Here is a 23,419-nt window from a genome sequence, read left to right as displayed (position 1 = left end):
ATGATGTTTGTCCCAAACAGATCCCCTAAAGTTCTGTTGCTTCGTGGGCATCACCTCCATTTTCTGCCCTCCACATACCGTTTGGGGCCCAAAATGTCCACGAACACAATATACAGTGACTATTCTTATATTTGTTTTTATTTTTGGTCTTTCTTTAGAATACAAAACATGAACCAAAATCACAAAAATAACATTTACAAAACAGATCATTTAACTGAGGTGACTGAGGCAACATAGAAGAGCATGTCTGAAACAGTGATATTGGTGGGTTAGCCTGGAACCTTGAGGTAAAACAGCAAGCAATGTCAAAAGGTCAAATATCTTTACAAACAGTTTTGAATTAGTGCCTTCATTCAGTAGTGCTATTCACAAATATGGTTGAACTATATAATGCTGTCCTAATATGTCCACAGTTAGCAGTGATTTTAATAATGTAGTGCTTCCGACCTACCTAAGAACAAATTGATTATAGTGACATGTAGGTCTAAAATTCGGAGCATGTTTCACTTTATGGCACCATTTTTAATGGTTTCTATTTTAATCCACTTACATACACACATACACTCACACACGACAATGTTCCTGCTCAGTCACTCTCATTAAATGGGTGCAAATAATTCCCAACAACCTCCTCTACTTGTTCCCACCAAGAACACTTCTGGCTAAAATAAGCATATAGTTATAACATCGATATCAACCCAAGCGGGAGCTGCTTTAGACTTTTGGACACTCAAATTTGTTTCTAAAATGCTGAACAGGGCAGGAAAAATAAAACACTGATTAACTGTTGGAATGGCCGTCAGTCGGCGGCATGAACTCAAAAGTCTTATCGTTTTACCTAAAATACAAAAATGGTAAGACATAATGCGCACACTGCATCACTGAAAGAAACAATAAAAACTGAGCGTCGCTTACCTAAACACAAAGCGGTGAAAATAGTAGTTTGGTCTGCGCTTGGTTACGCAGGTATGTTTTTGCATGAGCGAACGTTTCTTGTCTTTTCTTCTTTCACATGTAAGACATGGTCACTGGTGATTCAGCATTGCAGATTATTACTAATTTTTTTGTTTTTGTTCCTTTGGATGTGTGCCTTTTTGTTGAATTTGCATCTGTCACAGCAGGTAGATTGAGCTAGCATTACTTCATAGTAATATATATATACACACACACATGTATGTATATACATATGTATATACATGTGTGTGTGTGTGTGTGTGTGTGTGTGTGTGTATATACATATATATGTATACACACATATATATGTATATATATATACACATACATATATATATACATACATATGTATCTATATACATATATATATATACATATATATAAATAAATAAATGTATATATATATATACATATACATATTCTATACATACACACATATACATATATACACACACACACACACACATATACATATATACACACGCGCGCATGCATTCAACATCATATGCATCCCCCAAATGAAAAAAAAGAAAACAACAAAAAATTCCAAACTCCCTTTTCACCACTTACGAGTTTAAGCTATAAAAACCTGCATGACAGTCCACAAAAAGTTTGCATGGATGCTTTGCAGTTTGATGTGAGATATGCAGCAGGCTGTCGAGGCGCTGGAGGGGGGGGGGGGTGGTGTGGCGTGGAATGCAACCTTATTCCATTAAGAGGGCTCATGAGGATGGACCTATTAGTCACCCCCCCTCCCTCCCTATCCAAAATGGGCCTCTTTATATGTAGTTGGGTTTTAGATTCACATTATGCTGGAAGAAGAGTAACTGGGTGCAGACACTGCGGGGGCAGGTCTCCACCGAGAGCAAAAAACACTGGAGTAGAGTGTGAATGCATATCTACCATCTTCTCACCTGCAGAGAGAATAACACGCATCAATATTTACATGAAACCTGCAGGTAGTTTTCATTGTTCTCTAACCGCTTCCATCCATGGTACTCACGATTCCCTCTCTTCACCACTGTGGGGGCACGTAGCTGTAGCTGGGTGTGCCAGGAGTCCGATACGTGGGCATCGTGACTTGGTGGGGGGAAACCGGCGCTGGTGATTGAGTTGTCAGCAAAGTTCCTGAGAAGCAGAGTGACGCGAACAACGGGAATTAGCTTCAGATCATGCATTTGTATTCAATAGAAACGCTGAGGGGATGAATCGCTCGCAGCTCACCAGCTGACATGGCCATAGTGGTGCCTGCTACCATCCCCATGGAGACACCGTTGTGGCGGGGAGGGTGGATAGGCGGGGCGTACATGGCCGCAGGCATCCCATTCGGCTGGACCACAGTCGTGTGATGGATGACATGAGGCGGTGCAGCATACAGAGGCTGTGTGTAATACGGGCCTTGTTGTTGTGAAGGTATTAGGGCCTGAAATGCAAACAGAAGCACTAAATTAAGACTGCTCCATCAGAATGAAGTGGAACGGTACAACTTTTTATAAATCAGCCGTCCTTCGTCAACGCAAACATACTGACCTGTGCGTAGGGGTTCTGCTGGGGATAGGTGCTCCTGACCGGGTAAACAGCAGCATGGTAGGGGTTTGGTGAGGAGGAGTATGGTGGCACATTCCCCGTGCTGGGAGAGCAGGACATTTTGAATGGCGTTCCTGGAGCGTAGCCTGCAGTGGGAGGAAGACACTTCACATTAGTGCCGTTAATTTTGGAACAAGGACAACAAATCCTTGCAGAAGCACTTGGCTGTGTAGCTCTGCAAACAGTAAATCTATCCAATCACTATATTTTTTTTTTTAAGAGTCTGGGACAGAGGAACAATACATACAAATGTTCAGGCTATATATTAACTTGTAAGATTCTCAATTGATAAGAGTGCATTTTAAAATCCTTCTTTTGGTTACACCTAGTTCACTTAAAATACTTTTAATGTGATCATTTTAATCAAACGCTATTAATTCTGGAGCAACTGGAGGGTACAACTCTCAAATATTTTCATCTAAACTCCAGTTTATTTGAGTAGCCCTTTATTCTCACCACCGGCGAAGGCTTGGTTCGCTCCTGCGTAGACATTAGGAGTGTATGCTGGGGCGGCTGCTGCGTAGCCAACCGGGAATCCTGCTGCTGGGACAGGATAGACAAGAAAAATTTGGCCTATTTTTTTTAAATGTTATATATATATTGTATTAAATAGATCTGCTTAAACCACCACTATGATCACATAGATGTACCTGGGTATCCGATGCCCTTAGTGTTGGTAAAGGGGACCCCTGTTGGTGCAGGGCTGTATATTGGATTCATCGTGGTTGCCTACTTACAGATGCTGCAATGACAGAAGGGAAGAGAATGTTAATTTAAGTAGTCGCTGCAAAGTGAATGATGGAAAACTTAAATTTGATTCAAAATGTTGAAGGATGTTGCCTTTTCTTATAAATAATGTATTTTTAAAATATTTTTCAGATGCGTTTATCATATCTAAAAGAACAACGTCATTTTCACAACCAAAGTGTGCATGTTATTTTGAATCTGTGTAAACCTGTAAACTTCGTGGTAAACACCTTCTATCTCGATGAGAGCATGCTGCAGGAGTCCGTGGAAACAAAGTGAGCACTGTTGATAAGAGCCTTTGGACAAGAGACTATCATTCCCTTATGTTCCCCTAAGGGAATGATTGTCTCTTATCAAAAGGCTTCCTAGCCTGAGGAAGTCCAGACAGGTTTTAAATCATAGAGTTCAAGGTTGATAAAAGAAGACAGGCGTTAAATCACAATGGGTCCATGTAATACTTTGGGTGACAGCGCCCTCCGGCGGCCGAGAGTGCGAAATCAAAGGAATCATGTAATTAATTCATAACCAACCCGAGACTCTCCATGACTTCCTTGTCTCGCTTTGTAACCAATCAGGAAAGTTTCAACCCAGTAAGGGAAAGTGCTGCATGATGGGTTTAAAAACTAAATGTCAGAAGACATGTTTTTGTCTTGCATTTGGAAGCAACACCCTTTGTATTTCAGATTTGTACCGCACCTATCTGCAATCCAAAGAACAAATCTCCCGTCTGTTTGTTTGCGTCTCAGAGTTTGGTTCCTACGCGCCTAAAATTGGTATTTATTTAGAGTTACTGATGGCTAATTAAAGAGGAGAATTAACCTCTTTAATAAAAGATCCCCCGGGTAAGTCAAATACTAATTACTGAGCTGCCTGCAGAAAGGTGTTCGCCACTGCTGCAGTTGCTGATAACTGATATTTAACTGGTCCATAACTAGTTGGCAAAAGCTTTCCTCATATATTTATACAAAACTGGACATTGGCATATCTGAGATGTTAACGGTGTAAATTGGTTTGTTGGCCTTTGTAGAAAGAGGCTCCCAGCTTTACCAGCAACAACTCTATTCATAGACCTCTTTTACTGTAGCTCTCCCGTGTGGAACATGATTACATTTCCATCACTTAAACCCAAATCACTGCTGCAGCTATTAAGTCTAGACATCAAATACTAATGCATTATGGCAGCACTTTACATTTCAGCGCAAAGCTGCAAATAACTATTCTTTACATGCTTTCTGGATCAATCAGTTAGCTGTTGGGCTTTTAAAATGCCAGAAAATGGTGAAAAATGTCAACAACTGTTTACCAAAAACCAACGTGGAGCCTAAAATATCTTGTTTTGTCCCGATAAACAGTCCAAAACCAAAAGATGTTCAGTTTAAAATGATGTTGTCACATAATCACTGTCGGTTCTTTATCGTTTATATTCTGTCTACAGATGCTCATAGATTGGAAATACAACATTTTTTTGGTTTGTTTTTTTAAATAACATGCATATTCAACATATCACTGCAAGAACATCAGTTTTCCTCTCTCATTGTAATTGGACATTCTGTTCTTAACAATGCAAAAAAAAAAAAAAAAAATCACACATAGATTTGGAAATAGTTTTATGACATTCAGTCATTTATATTTGCGTTTGCAGAATTATTCAAGTTTCTTGAATCTATTTCCGGAGGAGAGCCTTGACTTCTGCCCCCACATGATGCTCATTAGTTGGAAAAAAAAAAAAAAAAAAGAAGAAGAAATTTGGCAACAGTTCCGTTGTGCCTCCGTGCTGACCCCTAGCGGTGATTCAGATACCATTACATCACTTTTCAAGTCATCCAAAGAAAAAAAAAAAAAACCTTCACAGGGGAATTAAACTACTTCTAAATGCGAAGACGGGGAAATTAATCACGAGTTGTACATGAGCACATTACGCAGTTATGGAGAGAGTTCAAACCCGTATTTAGTTTGGAGTCTGACTGTTTACGGAATAAAACAACCCATATTTTAAACAAATCGTCTCATTTTCAAAAAGAAAAAAGCAACCAAAACAGTATAATTTGGCGATATGTATGTCCATTCTCAATCTCCCCTTGCACCAAAACACACAGAGGACGACATGAGCTCTAAGATATATATATTTATATCACACATATATATAATATATTTATTTATATTCTACATTACATTTATAAAAAAAACAAATCTAATAAAGTGCTGCCAGCCGGTTTGCCTTTAAGCTCGGAGGTCTTCATAATAACAAGGTCTCCGCGTATCTTAAAGGTGACGTTGGATATGTAGCCTCAAAAAAAAAAATAAAAAAAAAAATAAAGATGGCAACCTTTAAGTGGAGGAATTTGTGTAAAGATGAACGCAGCCGAGCCGGGCTCTGGTAGCTGGCTCAGCCCCGCAGGAGCTCGCACCTCCTGCGGTAAACCGCGGCGACGTGTGCCGCTGCAGGTAGTCTCTCCCCGCGGGACGCACCGACCTGCTTTAAAAAAAAAACAACCCAATCACCTGTGTGACCGCGCCAGGGCGCCGGACCGTCCCCGGGACAAGCACGCAGCTTTGTCAACAGGCCGCGCAGCACCACGGAGGCAAGGCTCTCCCACTCAGCTGTGCGCCCCTCTGTCCCGCACGCTTAACACCTAAAACTCACAAATCTGCCCCCCCGTCTCCACAATAACCCGCAAATAACTTACCGTGACCCGCTTTGATCGTCCGTTAGTCTCCTCCTCTCGTCTTCTGGTGCAAAAAAAAAATGAAACGTAGCTAGCTGCTGTTTCTTTTTCTTTTTTCTTTTTTTTTTTTTTTTTTTTTTTTCCTCCTGCTCCCAGATGCTTTGCTTTAACTCTTTGGAGCACTCTGCGTCACTTCCGTGCACGTGTCACGTGGTCTAAGCAGCATAATATACAAAACGTTATGTTTGATCAAGTGACTTGATTTTTTTTTGTTTTTCCTGAAATAAGTATTATTTGGTATTCATACACCAAATCAAAAAGGTGTTGAATTTTTTATTTTATTTTTTTTCTTCACAAACACAAAAAGATGGTCGCGGATTATGACTCCAAACAAAGGGGACTGAACAGGTCAGATAAAAAAAAAAAAAAAAAAAAAAAAAACATTTATTGAGAAGAAAATGTCATCCTTATTTAATAGTTAATTTTGGATGTTTTTTTTTTGCCATACAATCCCTATACTTTTAAAATTAAAACAACATACTCTACGTAACACTGCGCTGTAGCGATCCTCTGCGCTCATTATTATGGCTGCTCTACGGTCCTTGCAGGTGATAAAATATATTTGGCTCGAACAGGGGCTTTTCTTTACCTGACAGCTTGACAGCACTGCATTTAGACGACTTCAGCAAACATTTAAGGTAATTAATATTTTTTGGACAAATGAATGTCCATGTTTCTTTGACAGTGATGTAATAGGTGTTCTCGATCTTCCAGGACCTTGACGCATCGTTTCCATTCAGCCATTGAACTGGGAAGAGTCGCGACCATACTGTTGTGGTTTTAGTGCGACCTATGTGTTGTTTTACAGGTGAAATGTTGCTATTTAACTCCCGCTAGGAGTCTTCCTACGGCGTGAGGTGAAACTATTCGCTCGGCTGGTGTGGTCGGTGAAGAGCAGCGGGGGGAATAATGTCCGTAGCGGCCGGTGGGGGAGGAGGCTCCTCCTGTTTGGGCGCAGCAGCGGCAGCCAGTTGCAGCTCCGCCGGCTCCCCCTACGCCGCTGCAGGCGGAGGAAGCGGCGGGGTGGCCGGTAGGTTGCCTGCCCGGGTCCTGGAGCACGTTTTCTCCTATTTGGAGATGTCCGACCTGATGCAGTGTTCGCTGGTCTGCTGGCACTGGTACAATATCCTGGCGGATGAGAACAGCGAGGTGTGGCGCAGCCTCTCCACCCGGACACTGAGCGACGAAGCTTTGCGGTCTGACATCCTGTGCAACCTCCCTACCTACAAGGGGAAAGTAGGTTTACCGGCAATATTACTCCCTCTGTTCTCTGGGGGTGGTGGTTCATGACGAACTCCATTCAAAAAAACAAAACAAAAAATCTACCTTTTTAATGACACCTTTGCTCAGCAAACACGGAACACGAGTGACAGCATGGTCTTCATCATATATCTACCAGCTGCATTCATGACTGTCAGGAGAAGACTCAAAGTGTTTCTTGCACAGTTTTTCCTTATAAAATAGATACATGTGTAGGTTTACAAAGATACAAAAGAGAAAAGTATTGGAGATTAAACTGAGCAGGCTGAACTAGCTGTTGTTTTGTTGTCACAAGCCCACATTAGATAGTGAGTCTATTTTATCACTGGAGACAGTATTGAGGGTCATGTTCTTATTAATTAGAGTAAAGAAACGGTAGGGCCACTGAAAGTAAAACAAGCAGTATCTGAATGGGACTGTGTGCATGAATCTTGGGGCCATGCAACTACTCCTCAAAGATACTGTGATGGCCCCAGACGTCTCTTTGACAACCAGTGATTTTGTCAAATACTAGACATGAACACAAAGGAGTACAAGCGCTGCTGGGTCTTTGTCCTGGTTGCATACAGGTGCTCCTTGCATACTCCAGGTGTATTGTGCTTATTCTATCTTGTAAAGGGCTCGTTGTGCAGGTGGAATAAAGTCTCAGTCCAAAATGGGAAAATGCAAGTCTCCTTCAAAACAAAACAACACTGTGGAAAATGTTAATGCCTTTGTTTTTACATGGCAATTTGTATTAAAGAAGGCCCACCCAGGTCTTTATCAGGGTCATTATCAACAGTAGCTTGCACAACTTGACTGTGTTGCAGTAATGTGTTGTGTGGGAGGTCGGATCCCTGTCAGTGTGCAAACCTATTGGCCAACAACTTGCTGAAGGAACTGGACATTTTAAATACATATTTATTTATCTTTACTTTAAAATGCCAACATCTGGTTTGAAATTTTGAGCGAAATCTGTTTCATCCAGTCTGAATATGAGGAAATTGATGTCTTTATATCCAATTGTATGTAGCAACCTTTAACCATCTCCTCACAAAATACAGTATCAAACATCTTACAAAAGCTTTGATCCCTGATTGGTGCAAGTAAGATGGAAAATGAAACACCACGTCTCACCTTTTCCAACCATGTCTAATAGAATATGTTTTCCAAATCTTTAGAATTTAGATTTTTTTTTTTTTTTTTTTTTTTTAACCATGCCAGCTGTAAACTAACTATTCATTTTCGTGGCTTCCTCTACAGCTCAAAGCCTTCCAATACGCTCTGAGCTCCCACGACTGCTCCCGCAACGTGTACGTGAAGAAGAATGGCTTCACCCTGCACCGCAACCCCATCGCCCAGAGCACGGACGGTGCGCGCGGCAAAATTGGCTTTTTGGAAGGCCGGCACGCCTGGGAAATCTGGTGGGAAGGGCCCCTGGGCACCGTGGCGGTGATAGGTATCGCTACAAAGCGTGCGATGATGCAGTGCCAGGGCTACGTGGCGTTGCTGGGCAGCGACGACCAGAGCTGGGGCTGGAACCTGGTCGACAACAACCTGCTTCATAACGGGGAGGTCAACGGAAATTTCCCGCAGTGTAACAACGCACCCAAATATCAGGTAGGAGCAACATGTGTACGTCATTTGTGTTCTCATCATATCTTGAATGATATATTAAGAGACTGATTGTATAATCCAACACTCCAGTGTGATCCTGTTTGTCCACAGATCGGAGAAAGAATACGAGTGATTCTAGACATGGATGACAAGACTTTAGCCTTCGAGAGGGGTTTTGAGTTTCTCGGAATAGCGTTTCGCGGACTGCCCAAAGCCTGCCTGTTCCCCGCTGTGTCCGCAGTGTACGGCAACACCGAAGTCACCATGGTGTACCTGGGAAAACCTCTGGACGGCTAGAAGCGGAACAACCGGTGCCACCATCGAAAACCTACAGGCTCCTGGCGAGTGCAGGACTTTTTTTCTGTCAACAGACTCTGTTCGTTGTACCGTGTCGGAGGCTGAAGTCGCTCGTGTTTATTCACAAAGAGAAATGTCTGCATTTCTAATACAGCTCAACATGAAGCCAGAGTCAGTTTTTGGACTAAACAAGCCACGGGGTGGGAGAAAGGAAATGTGTGGGGGACCGTCATAAACATGTTTCTGTATCATCGTGGAAGTCTCCACTTTTACAGTTTAGCTGCTGGACTGATTTATTCACAGTACGGGGATCATAATTTAATTTCATGCAAGTCAGACTAGTAGTGCTGAACATTTACATGAGATTTTATGTCTGCTTCAACAAGGCCAAAACTACCCTCATGTGTGGCAAATACTTTAACATTTTAACAAAGTGAAACAGCAGTTGGTGTCGGTAGCTAACGGTTGTATGAGTTAATGGAAACAACTCATTGTATATACAGTGTAATCAATGACGAGTTTAATTTTATGCCAAATCAGTGTGACCTCATGTTACATTGTGATAGAAATAAACATCGAGGACATGCGGACCAACTGTCATGCATGTGCATGGATAGCGAGGTGTGGACTGAAACACTTCCCCTTGTCAAATACTCATCCCGTGATGGTGGAAACTTTACCTGTAACATGATAAAGTGTGTCCTTTTTAATGTGCTACTGTAGTATTCCACATTATTTATTTCTTGGTTTTATCCATGGTACTACAGATACTGTACGTTTATAAGGCCTGAAAATAAAGTCTACACGGTGCCACTGTTAGAATCAAGATGGCTTGACGTGTCGTGTTTATTACCACAATCTGTCAGTTGGCCTGCAAACACACTACAGTACGTATTCAGAAAGGTGCAGGATTCATTTGAGGGAAAAGATCATACATTTACTGACTGGCCCTGGTTTAGATGGCAACAAGGAATGGTAAATGGTCTGTACTTGTGTAGCTCTTTATCACCTCTTGGTCTCAAAGTGCTTTAACATGGTTTTCCCATTCAAACACTAATGAGACAGATCACCATGCAGGGTGCTGCCATCAGGAGCACATTCACACACCGATGGTACACCATCGGGAGCAACTTAGGGTTCGGTGTCTTGCTCAGGGACACTTGGGCATGTGGGCAGGAGGAGCTGGGGATTGAACCACCAACCTTCCGATTAGTGTTCAACCCACTCTACCGTCTGAGCCACAGCCACCCAAGGAACCAAACAACTAGAGCCTGTAAGCTGCCGTCACATCTTTAATTCTGAGACTTGGATTTTTAAGATAAACAGAGAACATCCTCCTCGTTATTAAGCTAAATAAGTCATTCAAAAAGCTATTGGACCAAAAGAAAAGCACGAAGATGGCTTATTGGAGATGTGTGTTTTTTTACAGTACACAGATAACAGTAAGCAGTAACTGCAATAGGTACTGTCGGCCATGGTCTGTGTATGAAGTAAAGAATTTTAAACACACATTATACAAGATGAACCATTTTACATACATAGTACAGTACATTGTACCATGATTGCTGATATGATAAAAAAAAAAAAAATACTGCACAAAAACAGGCAGTTCACAGTATACAACCTTAAGAGTAACTGCATTAAAAAAAAAAGCAGCAGGAGGGACACTGCCTGTGATTGGTTGCTGTGATGTGGGGGGGTTAAGGTTAGGGTTGGGGTTGGGGTTAGGGGCGGGGTTAGGGACCAGCTGACTGACAGGAAAAAAAAAATCATCTTTCTGTTACCGAGGTATCAAAAGGAACCTGTAAACTTACTTACATCATTTCACGTTCTTGACTGGAAGGAGCCAACATCCACAGCAACAAAGACAACAGCCGGACGTTTCCTAAAAAACACACTTACATCGTGTGTATTGTGCGACATAACGGTGAATTTAGTGTTTTAATCACAAGCCATATACACATTTGTGTCTATATGTGCCCTGGTAAAAGGTGCACATGTGGGAAATGTGGTAACTGGCAAAATGTTATTCTGCTGTTGGACCTGATGCACCATTGGTCTGCACTTTGTGGCACGCTGTGGCTGAAGCACATGACCATGTAAGGAAATCCGTGAAGGGGACATCAGCTAATGCAAACTGAGATTTTTCTTCAAAGAATTACTTTTACAGACATTTGCCTCATTGTTTGAGACTTTAGCCATGTTTAATCATATTATCCGACATTGTATAATAATGGATAATGCCGAAAAACACAACAGGTCCTTTTTAATGTTTCAGGTTCCTTTTGGTTCGATTTACGTGAGGGTATTTTAAAATTAAGTGAGTTTTCTAGTAAGCATGTGATCTGTTGTAAGCACAAATTAGTGTACATTTTTTTAGCTGTTAGTCTGAGGGTCGCTCACTCTAACACTTTTTCCAGACTTAAATATCACAACAGCTACTAGGCTAGATGTATTGCAATAAAATCTGTACAGATATTAACGGTTCCCAGATGATAAATCCTAATGAGTCTGGTAATGATAATGAGACAGCTACCATCATTAAGTCAAAACTTAATTTACCCAATATTTGGTTTGTAACTAAATACCATCGAACAAATGACATTTCTATTAGTCGTGTTTTGCGTAAACACGGTACCTACCTGCTACACATTAGCACGGTAGCATTGCTACTGTGAGCATGTTCAAAGCACCACTTGGCCTCAGTGCCGCCTCAGCATGGCTATAGACTCTAAATACCATACTGAAAACCAATTACCAAGTTTTTATGAAAGTCTGAAAATTACTATTTCTAGTCAATAAAAGCAGTCGAGTTTTGAAGGCAACATCAGAGGCCGGATTGTTGCTGCCTGAATTGCTGGTGCATCACAATTACCACAAAACTGTACATAATCACAAGTATATATTGTAAATATAAAAACACAAGTACAAAACATGAAAACAGTCCTCCCTCGGCATCACTGGGTGAAAGACTGCATCACAATGCTTTCTCAGAGGGCCACAATGACAAAAACCTGAACCACCTCCTCAAAAAAGGAACGTTTTCAGCTTCACTTTGGTTGCAAACATTGAAGTGTGAAATCCAGACGTCCACCACATAGCAAACACCTTTAACTCAACTAAGCTTAAAGCAATGATTTACAGTATGGTCATGTTTTGTGTTGCTACTCTATTAATAATTCATGGGGGTAGAACAAAAAGTGGCTCAGCCTATATTCAGATAAAGGGCACACTGTGTTTTTACTGTTATAAACACAGAATATCTGTTCTGGGGAAAAAAAATTCCCACTTAGACACATTTCACATCTCAGCAGTTTGTTTTGAAATACACTGAATCAGATGAGCATGAGTCATAACTTCAGATAAACAGAGACAAAAATGCAGCCTAAAGTGCACCACATACAGAAACTCGACCTTCATCAGCAGGAGATAAAGAGAAAAAAGGATCACGGTGTCGGACACGCTGCTCTGCTGCGATGCCATCTCAGCAGCAGACGGGAGAATTACAGCTTCAATAAATGATTGATTGAATATGTGCTGCCGGCGCTGAGAGCCAGCCTGCCTTGTATCGGCCTATTTCTGCCTCTTTCTGCAAGTGTTCCTGTCTGAGTCTAATGCTCTCTGTGCTGTCCCTGAACGTCTGTTTGCTGGGTTGTCGGTCAACATCAGTCTCTGCATCCTTGATACTTTTAACCGCACTGTCTGTCTGTCTGTCTGACTGACTATCTGTCTGTCTGTCTGACTAACTGACTAGCTGTCTGTCTGCCCACCTGCCTGCCTGTATGTCTGTCTGTCTGCCCACATGCCTGCCTGCCTGTCTGCCCACATGCCTGCCTGTCTGCCCGCCTGCCTGCCTGCCTGCCTGCCTGCCTGTCTGCCTGCCTGCCTGCCTGCCTGCCTGCCTGCCTGTCTGCCTGCCTGCCTGCCTGCCTGCCTGCCTGTCTGCCCACATGCCTGTCTGTCTGCCCACATGCCTGCCTGCCTGCCTGCCTGCCTGCCTGCCTGTCTGCCTGCCTGCCTGCCTGCCTGCCTGCCTGCCTGTCTTCCCACCAGCCTGCCTGTATGTCTGTCTGTCTGCCCACATGCCTGCCTGTATGTCTGTCTGCCCACCTACTTGCCTGTATGTCTATCTATCTGCCCACCTGCCTGCCTGCCTGCCTGTCTCTCTGTCTGTCTGTCTGTCTCCCTCTCCAGCTGATTTTCTCAGGACTGTGTCTCTAATTGCAGCATCTGTCTATCTGGACCATCAAATCTGCTGTATGGCACCTGTATGTCTCAGCTTGTCATTGCACACACATATCAGTCCAATAAATCCATATCTTCATGTAAAAATGACCAAGCAGGACAGCAAATGTATTCAGAAAATAAAATGGAAAAAAATTATATTTAAAGGTTTGCTCATTTGTTGCCCTTTCTGTAAAAAGCCTAAAATAAATGTTGCTTGATCAGGCATTTTGAAGGGCGAACTGAAAATGAAGGCAAACTAAGTGAACTTTCTGTGTATCACAGCTTCAGTAAATCCCACCTGATATGTACCTTGAGTGTTATGGCACATTTTACAGATGAATGCTGGGTATTAACGGCTCTGTACTCCCTAAATTTCTTCAACATTTTTCTGAAACCAGTGTTTAATGAACTGGAAGCAGCTGTTTTACTATATAATATCCTTATGTGTGCAAATAAAATGTGTTATTTTTAATACCTGTGCGATTGAGACTATAAAATAGACGTCTCTTAAAACAATACATCTCATCCTGTTTCCACAAGAGGGCAGCCATTATCTTGTACATGTTTGAAAGTAGCTTCACACCACAGAAAAAGCAGGTCATGTGCAGTTTAAAATCTCAGAGGTTTTCCATCTCTTTAGCTGTAAATGTAACATCATACAGGTTTTTGCAAATGCTATCTGTTCTCCTTAACCTTCAATGGTGCAGTTAAACAGGAGCAGGAACTATGATGAAAAACATTATATGTTATTGGATATTAGCAGGAAGAGAGGAATCATGTAAATCTGCTTGAGGCAGATCAGGCAAATGAGGAAATTAAAAAGAGAGAACAAAATAAATCTGAGACACTGAGAATCTTCAATATTTCAGAATTGATCTTAATGTTGGTGGTTTAAGTTCTCATTGCTTTTGTTCTGTTGAGTAGAAACTGCCCCAACCCCGACTACTACACCACGTCCTCCACTCTCAAAGGTGGAGAATGTTAACATTGCAAATGTTAATACTGTATGACTTAATATGGCCTCAGAGCCCAGAATTCACACACACGTGTTCACAACACTGTAAGAGCTGCTTTCCCTCAATCTTTCCTCACAACACAACAACATGAGAATTGTCCTACATCGCAAGATGAGCTATAGCTGGAGGTGAGCAAGGTGAGTCCAGCCATGTAAAATGCACCTGCTGACGCGACAAGTAATCTCACTGGTGCCTGTAGGCATGGTCACTTATTCAGTCTACATATATGGCATTTTATCTCCACTGTGATGGTATTTTTGTTTTTTTGAAAGCCAGAAACCCTGAAGAGGTGTAGGGCAGGGGATGTAAAAAATGCTAAACACATCTTTAAATCCCATCATTTGAGCAGTAGGGAATTAAAGGTTTCTTGTAAGTTTCTGTTGTTCACCAAAACACACGGTGTGTATTCTGGAGGTCTAACAAACATGCTCAATACATTTGTTTCACATAAAACTTAAACCTGCGGTGCAAAACGTTTGCCGGTGACAGTAATGACCAAAACACTGTTGACGTGAGCTTATGTCATAGGCTCTGCTGTAGCCCACGCGGTCAGTGTTGCTGTGGCTGTAAAACTGTAAATACATTATTTTAAACGTTACAATCCCGTGAAATGGTTCGTTTTACAATCAGAATTTGATCCAGTCAGTTCAACAACATTTGGAAAGGCCAGAAGAGATGCATGATTGAATGACTTTTTCCCCATTCAAGTTAGCATAGCGCTAAACAGGACCTGAATGTAACACACATTCTTTTATATATAAAAGTTATGCACTAAAGCTGTTGACGTTTGAAACTCATTTTTTCCATCCATGTTTTTTTTTTGCTAGCCGTGGTTGTGTGTGCACGAGAGCAAGCAAAATGGATACAGACCTAGTTTGAGTGATTTCTTTTTTATCTTTCTCTCAGAAATGAACCGGTGTCACGCAACCAAGTACCCCAATGCCCACTTAGACCCTGACGGGTTACAAAATCTGGTTGCCTCCCAAAATTAGAAGTTAGAAGTGAGAGCTGGAGATGTCTTGTGTGAAAACAGGAAGGAATCACCAACCAATCAACTTACCAAGGACAGCACCATCACTTCCTGATTCCTAATTCCCTATTCTTGAGACACAAGCTAAAAACTGGAGTTTAACAAAACACAAAAGCGAGCTTTTTAAATATTTAGTAGGTGGACAATAAGAAAGAAGAAGTAGCTAAACACTGAATGTGTTTGGCTACTTGTTTACTTACAGTAGACAAGTTGCAAACGGATTCGTTCTAAAAGTGAAACATTTGAGAATTTCTTGATCTCTCACTTAGAGGTTGCAGCGACAGGACTTGTGCAGTTCATCAGTTTATAAATCATCTTCTTGCTTCTTTGTGTTCGGTTATTTGTTCCAGAAGCATTGCGACAATTCGAGATATTACTTAATACACAGTGTTGAGTGTGCGTGTGTGTGTGTGTGTGTATATGTGTGTTTCGACTGTTGCAGTGGCAGGCCGAAAATGAGGCAGGAAGGGCGTGTGTGCTGAGTGGTTTCCTCCCGAGTAGGTTGGCTGATCAGAGTGAGCGGAGGGTGTGAAGGGTGTGTTCTCACTGGGTTTTTGTGGTGGCAGTTGTGCTACCAGCTGTATTTGTCAGAACAACTGGTGTGACGCTGTGATCACAAGAAGTAGGACCGCTTGCAGAGCTGTTGAGCCCACACTCGCCTTCCTGTGGCCCCGGGGTTGAGAACCTATGTCTGATTGCAGCTTGTCCATGTGACCTGGTTTCCGTTGCCTGCCTGCTTCCGTGAATAGTAAAAAATAGGCTTCAGCCAGAGCAGCGAAGAGCAGCTGAACTTCACACACACGAGAACACACTCAGCAGCAGCCAGTCAACCAGCGATATGGTCAGAGGATCAACCGTCAGTGGCTTGGGAAATCCACACCTAACCACCAGTGTAAGTACATGCACGGCACGCTGATCTAGTACTGCAGTATGCACTGATAATGTATTATATAAATAAAGAATGCTGAATTTAGTTTTTGGTGCATGTGATCACCTGCTTTTGAGTGCGCTATTGAACACGTATTTATGTTCAAACATAAATATGTCTTGTAAAAACAAATGTCAGAATAAAACTATCAGAAAATGCATTCATAGCATTTAGATATCTACTGATGAAAGGAACTTCGTGTTGTATGTTTTTGCAATTACCCATAAGCAATATAAGTGTGCTTTAAATCATCCAAACTTGTATGTTGTTGTTCTAACGCATGGTGTTCTCATAAACTGGCTGCATCATGTCAGAAAGAGAAAGTAAATAAAACAAATATTTTCTCCAGAAGGGTAAACCCTTGACTAAAACGTTTTTAGTTTTTTTTTTATTGTGCGCTGTTATTGTGCACAACAGTGTGGCAACTTTCTGTAGCCAGTACTTTCTATTTGAACTGCGTTAAAACAGCAGCAAAATTACAAGAAAAAAAGGTTTAAAAATTTAAATGAGAAAAATGTAATAAAAAAGTTGCAATTTACTGGTGATACAAATCCTGGGAAACATATGTGTTAAAATACATAGGTTAACAATGCGGGCAGGCCAAAAAGGAACAAAAAGTTTCTATATTTAGTGTGCGTCACATGATGGTTTGAAATGAAATTGGGGAAATTTTAGCAAAATTTCCATCTTCTGTTTTTAGGATAACATAATATTGATCACGGGACTCTGACACAGGATCCGAATCAGCAAAAAAAAAAATCGTAATCTAAGACATTGTGATTACATGGTGTGGACACGTCAACAACGTGAGGATTATATTCCTCCTCCGTGTCAGATTTTCAAAATGGACATGCCATTCTTACATGCGAGTAATGTGATATTTGTTTGTTTACTTATAGCACTATGAAAAGGTTTTAAATATGAATAAATCATATATTAAAAAAAAGTAGGATGTAAATGTAACTGCCCGTCCACTTCTCTGACCTTCAGACTCTTTCAACACTTTAATGTTGAGCTGCTGTCTTTATCTCCTCATTTGATAGTCCATTTAGGGAGGAGGAATTGATTTTTTTAAACTCTTCATGCATACACGCACGTATCCATTCCAAGACATTGTGCTCGTCAGCAATCATTTGATGACACATGCAAATCATAGTAACTATGGTTTTAAACTCGTGTTGTCCAGCCTGGTGTCGTCAATCTTTTTTTTTTACAATCAAATTAAAAACATAAAAAAAAATTTAAACAAGAGTCAATAACCTATCAGACAGAGCATCATCTCTCTCTCCTTCTATCATTTTCTCAGCAGAGAGGATGCTAAGATGCCAGTCCACGGATTCACTCCCATCCTGCTTTGCTTGTTACCAATATGGAGAATCCTGACGCCAGTCTCAAGTCATCCACAACACAGCCGATGTCAGCTGGTAAGATGACTTTCAGCTCTGCTTGTCTGAACATGAACTGTTACAGTTTCACAGGGGGAAGTTCAGGGCATGTCTCATCTAAAAGGCCAAACAATTTACATCTTCGTTTTCTTACAACATATTAATGTTTGTTTTGGAGAACACTGTCCGTATGTTATTCTGGTGGTGAACGTCCTGTATTTTGTGAGGAGATTTTATTTGACGCAATGTGATTTACTAGAGGTTTGTATTATCATCCTCTGATAATTATTATTAATTAATAATGAAGTACTAGTAATTCACTGCATTAATATGATGCAGTTACTGAAGGCATGTTGTCTATGGGGTTTATCTTAGATCGTTGATAAATTAGGAAGACCAAAACTGATCCAGACCAAATCCACTTAACAGGTTATTAACATTTACAAAGAAGGACCACATTATCTACTTTGCTACTTTGATTTATTACAGATACACAGTGTTAAGCTAATGACAGTGATATTCTAGTCAGAAAAAGATAAGAAATCTCTGCTGTAGAGTTTTTACAGCTGATTTAGATTTATTCATGTAATCATCAAACAAAATATGTCCACAGAAATTAAGCAATAAAAGCTATAAAAGCTTCATTTATAATTTATCTGATATCATCTTACAGATGTTGTAAAATCATCAAGAACCTGCAGCCCAATAACTTCTCTGTGAACCGGCATAAAGATCAAAATGCTTTGTGTTAGATACTAACACGAGCAGGCCAAAAAAGCTCACAGTGACAAGGTGGTAGCATGAGTGACATTTACAAATCTCGTATACAAATCACTAAATACAGACGCTAGTTGGACTTTGCATATATTTTGGTAATCCAGTGTATTTGATAAATTGAAAAAGAAGTTCACAAATTAATTTGCAATGCTGGGAAGAAATCCAGTTTATTTCAGATTTTAAAAAAGCTAAAACTTTACCCTGCCACAAACAGGCACTCAGTATTAAAAGTATGTGCTCTCATTTTCATAGATACAAAGAACAGCTCTCTGCAATGACGGCAAGCTCTCATCTGTGCCTGCGGGACTGCCAGACAACATCGAGGAGCTCCAGCTTAACTACAATTCCATTCAAACACTACAGGACACCTGTCTCCTCCGTTACAGCTCACTAAACACCCTGAGCTTAGCTTGTAATAGTTTGGAGAAATTGGAATCAAACACTTTTCAAGACTCAAAATTGTTAGAAAACGTCAATCTAGCAAGTAACAATCTTTATATTGGCTACCAGGAAACCAGTCTTGCATTAAAAAATCTAATTGTTCTTAGAGCTCTGGATCTTTCTGAGAACAGGCTCAAAGACGAAATGGCCGAAACTCTTCTTCAAAACCTGACATCCCTAGAGTACCTCAATCTTTCCGGAAACCTCTTGCAGAGATTGCACGACACCTCGTTCGGGGATCTTCACCAACTCAAAGAACTCGACCTACAAAGAAACATAATGTTTGAGATTGATAATGCGTTCAACAGCAATTCCAAGCTCCAGCGGCTCAACCTGGCCTTCAACTATCTGCCATGTCTGACTGACTTCCACATGAGCCAGCTCGTGGTCCTCAACGTCAGCCACAACGTCATCGACTTCTTCATCTCGAGACAAGACCTCAATGACACTTTCCAGCTAGAGACACTTGATCTATCAAACAACCAACTCGTCTTCTTTCCTCTATTGCCCAGCCACAGTCGCTTGCGGAACCTTTACCTGTCCCACAACTTTGTTCGGTTCTACGAACACTTGGCGGACAATGTTACGTTCCCAAACTCAACCACATCCGTTGAGTTCTACAATCTGAAGAAGCACACGAGAAATGTGACTGCTAAACTGTGGGATGAAAACCTTCATGGTGATATCTCCTCTTTAGAGATTTTAGATTTGAGAGGTAACCAGGTGGATTATTTCCCAAACGGATTCATCCAGAAAATGCCTACCCTGTCCAGACTTCAAATGTGCACAAACTGCTTGGAAACCTTGAATCTAACGTCGGAACAGTTCTCTGGCAGCTTGTATGAGCTGGATGTTAGCAACAACAGACTGAACCAGATTTCAGCAGATGAAAGTACACTGACCTCTCTTGGCAATTTGACCTACTTTAACCTGAGCTGGAATGCTCTTGAGTGGCTACCCCTGGGATTATTTTCCTCATTGCCAAGCATCCGGTCAGTGGATCTCAGCTACAACAACATTGACATTTGCCCTTCAGAGGAAACAGAAATCAGTGTAAAAACTATCTCAACTTGTGTGGATTGGAAAAACATTGTATCGCTAAAACAGCTTTACCTTAGGGGATGCGACCTTGAAAGAATTCCAACCTCTGCATTCACAGGCTTGTCGCTAACGCACTTGGACCTGTCCGACAACCCTGGACTCACTACCCAAGAGTCAATACAAAGTTTGGGCAGAACGTTGCAACATTTAGGTTTAGGAAATACTCACATACAAGACTTCGACTTCTCCCATTTCAAAAGTCTGAAGTCTTTAAACCTTTCAAGGAACTCTCTTGCCGACCTTCCCCCATCCCTTCTAAACCTTGACCTGAAAGTGCTCGACTTGAGGGACAACAACCTGTCCACCATCCCCTCCGGTCAGGCTAATGATTTAGCCCCGAAACTCCAGACTGTTTTCCTCACAGGAAATCCGTTCAACTGCTGCCAAGCAGAATGGTTCAGTACATTCATAACAACAGAGACACTCAATGTGGTCGGACAATCAGATATCGAATGTGAGGATATCTTCCAAACGCCACACAGAGTGGAGCACTCCCACTCATTTTTGTGTTTGGGAGAAGGTGGGGAATCTACGTCATGGTACATTCTGCTGTTTTTGCCAGTGTGTCTTTTTTTTATGGGAATTGGTATTATTGTTCTGCTCACTTTCAAGCCCAAAATGCTTAAAAAATCAATCAAAAAGAAATGTTTGAAGCCGACATCTTACTGATACTTTATAAGCCCCAAACAAAACTATATATATCGTACAGAATTTTGTTGAGAAATGTAACTGAATGTATGTTGGAAATAAATTCAACTGATTGTAAAACGGTCTGCAATAATGAAGCATTTAAACAGTTTTTCAAATTGCTATTGTTCATATATTGTTCATTCAAGTGTGGTTCAAAGCTCGATCCTAATCCCCCAGAGACCCCAATGTAAAAACGTGGCTGTGTTCTTGTGTGACTTGGTGTTTGAGAGTGTGTGTGTGTGTGTGTGTGTGTGTGTGTGTGTGTGTGTGTGTGTGTGTGTGTGTGTGTGTGTGTGTGGAGATATGCAGAAGTTGTGTGATGCAAGCTGTTGCTATAAGCAGCAGAGGAAACATGAAATTTCCTGTTTTGCTAAGATGTGCAGCAACTGCCCAGTTCTCTATCTCAGAGAGGAGCGGTTTGAGGTTTCCTTCCCATCACTGAGACTAAAATGCATCATTGACATGAAATTCCAGTATGTTGCTGGCCGTGAGGAGTCGGTTTTAACCCCAACTGTATATTTATCCTGGCCAACTTATTCCACCGACTCTTGGTAACAGGCCAATATAAGTTTAGGCAAATCTATACTAATAGCATGTAAATACATAGTGTTTGTATTTATCAAACAAAGGCAGCATACACATTATATAGCACAGAGAGAAAAGGCAACGTGTTTCTCTACCTATGTGTTACGTGTGTTATTGCGCAGAAGCGAGAAGGTTGTTAGATCAGCGTGTATCTCAGTGCCGGAGGCCTAACCAGAAAGTAACCAAAATACCGCTGTGGTGATGCTCAGGGTCATGGTGGTTGGAGCACAAAAAGAGAAACCAGAGGGAAGCCTTGTCAAAGACTCGAAACATCATTATTTTTTGCATATCTATTACATTATAAAGTTACCAGTAGGTCAGTTACAGAGACAAAACACGAGTGACTATTTTTTTGCTGCTCATTTGCCAGGTGAGCAGGACTTATATAAAGCATGCAATTTGGTTAAAAAAAATTTGAAACCTTAAGAAAATGCAGTCAACTCAGTGGAGCAGCTGATTACATACAGAGAGATGGGGTCATGATTAGAATGCTTTTCATTTGAAAACCGTCAAGTTAATAATAGCAACTGTGAACTGTTATATCTGCGGTTTGTCAGTCTGTTTTTCGGCTGAAAAACTACCACCTGGATTTCCATTAAACTTGGTGGAGAACCGCAGCAATGGCCAAAGAACCCACACAATTTTGGAGCGGATCAGAATCTTAAAACCATGAATTATTTTACACGGTCAGAAATATTGCGAGATCGGCCTGCTGAATGCCATACATGTTCAAATCCAGTAGATGGTAGTAAACTTCAACAGTGACAAAACAGAGGCCATTCTGGAAATATGATGACTCCACATCACAATCCACATTCATGACTTCCGCATGTGTATCTTATCTGTTATGTATGTTAGTGTATGTAATCTGGGGTACACATGTATTTGCTCAAAACTTATTACCAAAAGCTGTCGTTATAAAGCACTGGAGGACAGTGAACTAGAACCAAAACTTGTACTGAGTTGAAATGTGAGGCTTCAGCTTGGCACAAGAGTATTTTGGCCTTCTGATGGTTTTGGAAATACATTATATCCACACATATATATATATAGTGGTTGCAGTTGTGGGTTTGGATGTCATTGATCATCTGCGCTCATCTTTGTGCCCTTATAGTTTCTATTGGTTTCTTGAAGCAGTCTAAGAAGTGGACCTGGAGTGGATCAAGTGCTGACACAGGCCTGACAACATGATTAAAGAGCCTGATTACATTGTGGGAAAGGAAGTTGTAGCCAAAAAAAAAAAAATCATCATTTGAGGAAGACACTTTGAAACTGGTCACAGATTATTGACCAAGAGGAATTTTATTTGATTACTCAGCTACATAGGTCAGAAGTCAAAAGACAGCTTTTATAAAATATGCTAAAGGTAATTCACAAAAAGTGGAAGCACTACCATGATAACTTCGTGGGTAACTTAATTTGGTGTATAAATGCACTAGATAGAGTGCACAAAGGTATTCATACCACATATTTCATACCATGTACAAAGGTTCGCTGTTGCACAACAGCCCAGTTGTGGTTATGGGTTCCGTATACAAAGTAAGTTAGAGATATACACCACAAAAGCAAGAAAGTGTGGCAAGTGTGTATGTGTTTATTTTGATATATACTATAAATTATACAACCCTGTTTCCAAAAAGTTGGGACACTGTAAAACTTATTTAGTAAGAGAGATCATATTTCTCCAGTTTTAGCTTCTCTTCACTGGCTTCCTGTTAAATCAAGAATAGAATTAAAAATTCTCTTGATGATTTACAAAGCTCTACATGACCAGGCTCCATCATATCTTAGAGATCTTATAGAACCATATAATCCTAGCAGAGCACTTCGCTCTCAGTACGCTGGTCTTCAGTTTTCAGGCTCCTCTCCTGTGGAACCAGCTCCCAGTTTGTGTTGGAGGGGCAGAAACCCTCTCTAGCTTTAAGATTAGACTCAAAACTTCAGACTCAAGACTTTGATGTGTTAAGTGCCATGAAATAACTTCTGTTGTGATTTGGCGCTATACAAATAAAATTGAATTGAAATAAAAGCAGAAAGCAATGATTTGCTAATTACATAAACCTATATTTAAT

At 41.0% G+C, this 23,419-nt stretch overlaps 3 protein-coding genes across 10 annotated transcripts; 2 read left to right on the top strand and 1 right to left on the bottom strand.

The window, feature by feature from the left end:
• Positions 1 to 120: 120 nt before the first annotated feature.
• Positions 121 to 6,126, bottom strand: fam168b (family with sequence similarity 168 member B). 5 transcript variants are annotated; one of them, XM_069151414.1, is made up of 7 exons: positions 5,976 to 6,126; positions 3,192 to 3,283; positions 2,998 to 3,114; positions 2,485 to 2,627; positions 2,179 to 2,377; positions 1,958 to 2,082; positions 121 to 1,868 (listed from the first exon to the last, which is right to left on the bottom strand). In XM_069151414.1, exons 2-6 carry the CDS (start codon positions 3,259 to 3,261, stop codon positions 1,970 to 1,972), a joined length of 642 nt encoding a protein of 213 aa, XP_069007515.1. In that variant the 5' UTR covers positions 3,262 to 3,283; positions 5,976 to 6,126; the 3' UTR covers positions 121 to 1,868; positions 1,958 to 1,969. The 5 variants fall into 5 exon arrangements, with proteins under 5 accessions (XP_069007515.1, XP_069007518.1, XP_069007519.1 ...); XM_069151417.1 differs by having other exon boundaries at positions 2,998 to 3,084; positions 5,976 to 6,124; XM_069151418.1 differs by having other exon boundaries at positions 2,998 to 3,081; positions 5,976 to 6,124.
• A 411-nt stretch (positions 6,127 to 6,537) lies between these two features.
• fbxo45 (F-box protein 45) lies at positions 6,538 to 9,993 on the top strand. 3 transcript variants are annotated; one of them, XM_069151411.1, is made up of 4 exons: positions 6,538 to 6,652; positions 6,729 to 7,250; positions 8,517 to 8,873; positions 8,961 to 9,993. In XM_069151411.1, the coding sequence occupies exons 2-4, from the start codon at positions 6,924 to 6,926 to the stop codon at positions 9,165 to 9,167; spliced, it is 891 nt and encodes a 296-aa protein (XP_069007512.1). In that variant the 5' UTR covers positions 6,538 to 6,652; positions 6,729 to 6,923; the 3' UTR covers positions 9,168 to 9,993. The 3 variants fall into 3 exon arrangements, with proteins under 3 accessions (XP_069007512.1, XP_069007513.1, XP_069007514.1); XM_069151412.1 differs by having other exon boundaries at positions 6,538 to 7,250; positions 8,517 to 8,888; positions 8,982 to 9,993; XM_069151413.1 differs by having other exon boundaries at positions 6,540 to 7,250; positions 8,982 to 9,993.
• A 6,095-nt stretch (positions 9,994 to 16,088) lies between these two features.
• Positions 16,089 to 20,852, top strand: nrros (negative regulator of reactive oxygen species). Of its 2 annotated transcripts, none has more exons than XM_069151409.1 (3): positions 16,089 to 16,332; positions 17,678 to 17,792; positions 18,783 to 20,852. In XM_069151409.1, the coding sequence occupies exons 2-3, from the start codon at positions 17,691 to 17,693 to the stop codon at positions 20,739 to 20,741; spliced, it is 2,061 nt and encodes a 686-aa protein (XP_069007510.1). In that variant the 5' UTR covers positions 16,089 to 16,332; positions 17,678 to 17,690; the 3' UTR covers positions 20,742 to 20,852. The 2 variants fall into 2 exon arrangements, with proteins under 2 accessions (XP_069007510.1, XP_069007509.1); XM_069151408.1 differs by having other exon boundaries at positions 17,675 to 17,792.
• Positions 20,853 to 23,419: the final 2,567 nt, after the last annotated feature.

The sequence above is a fragment of the Embiotoca jacksoni genome, unplaced genomic scaffold (assembly GCF_022577435.1).
Source record: "Embiotoca jacksoni isolate LCO1_2020_lvr unplaced genomic scaffold, fEmbJac1.0.p SCAF_17, whole genome shotgun sequence".
NCBI lineage: Eukaryota > Metazoa > Chordata > Actinopteri > Embiotocidae > Embiotoca > Embiotoca jacksoni.
The sequence above is the reverse complement of the archived record's forward strand: the minus strand, read 5'-3'. Positions and strand labels throughout refer to the sequence as shown.

Excerpts from the sequence above, each read along its gene's own strand:
- fam168b (XM_069151414.1), bottom strand. The coding sequence starts at position 3,261 with ATGAATCCAATATACAGCCCTGCACCAACAGGGGTCCCCTTTACCAAC. Across the intron at positions 2,378-2,484 it reads AGCAGAACCCCTACGCACAG|GCCCTAATACCTTCACAACA; the intron begins GTCAGTATGTTT and ends TTTGCATTTCAG. Across the intron at positions 2,083-2,178 it reads CACTATGGCCATGTCAGCTG|GAACTTTGCTGACAACTCAA; the intron begins GTGAGCTGCGAG and ends TCTGCTTCTCAG.
- fbxo45 (XM_069151411.1), top strand. The coding sequence starts at position 6,924 with ATGTCCGTAGCGGCCGGTGGGGGAGGAGGCTCCTCCTGTTTGGGCGCA. Across the intron at positions 7,251-8,516 it reads TCCCTACCTACAAGGGGAAA|CTCAAAGCCTTCCAATACGC; the intron begins GTAGGTTTACCG and ends CTTCCTCTACAG. Across the intron at positions 8,874-8,960 it reads ACAACGCACCCAAATATCAG|TGTGATCCTGTTTGTCCACA; the intron begins GTAGGAGCAACA and ends CCAACACTCCAG.
- nrros (XM_069151409.1), top strand. The coding sequence starts at position 17,691 with ATGCCAGTCCACGGATTCACTCCCATCCTGCTTTGCTTGTTACCAATA. Across the intron at positions 17,793-18,782 it reads AACACAGCCGATGTCAGCTG|ATACAAAGAACAGCTCTCTG; the intron begins GTAAGATGACTT and ends TCATTTTCATAG.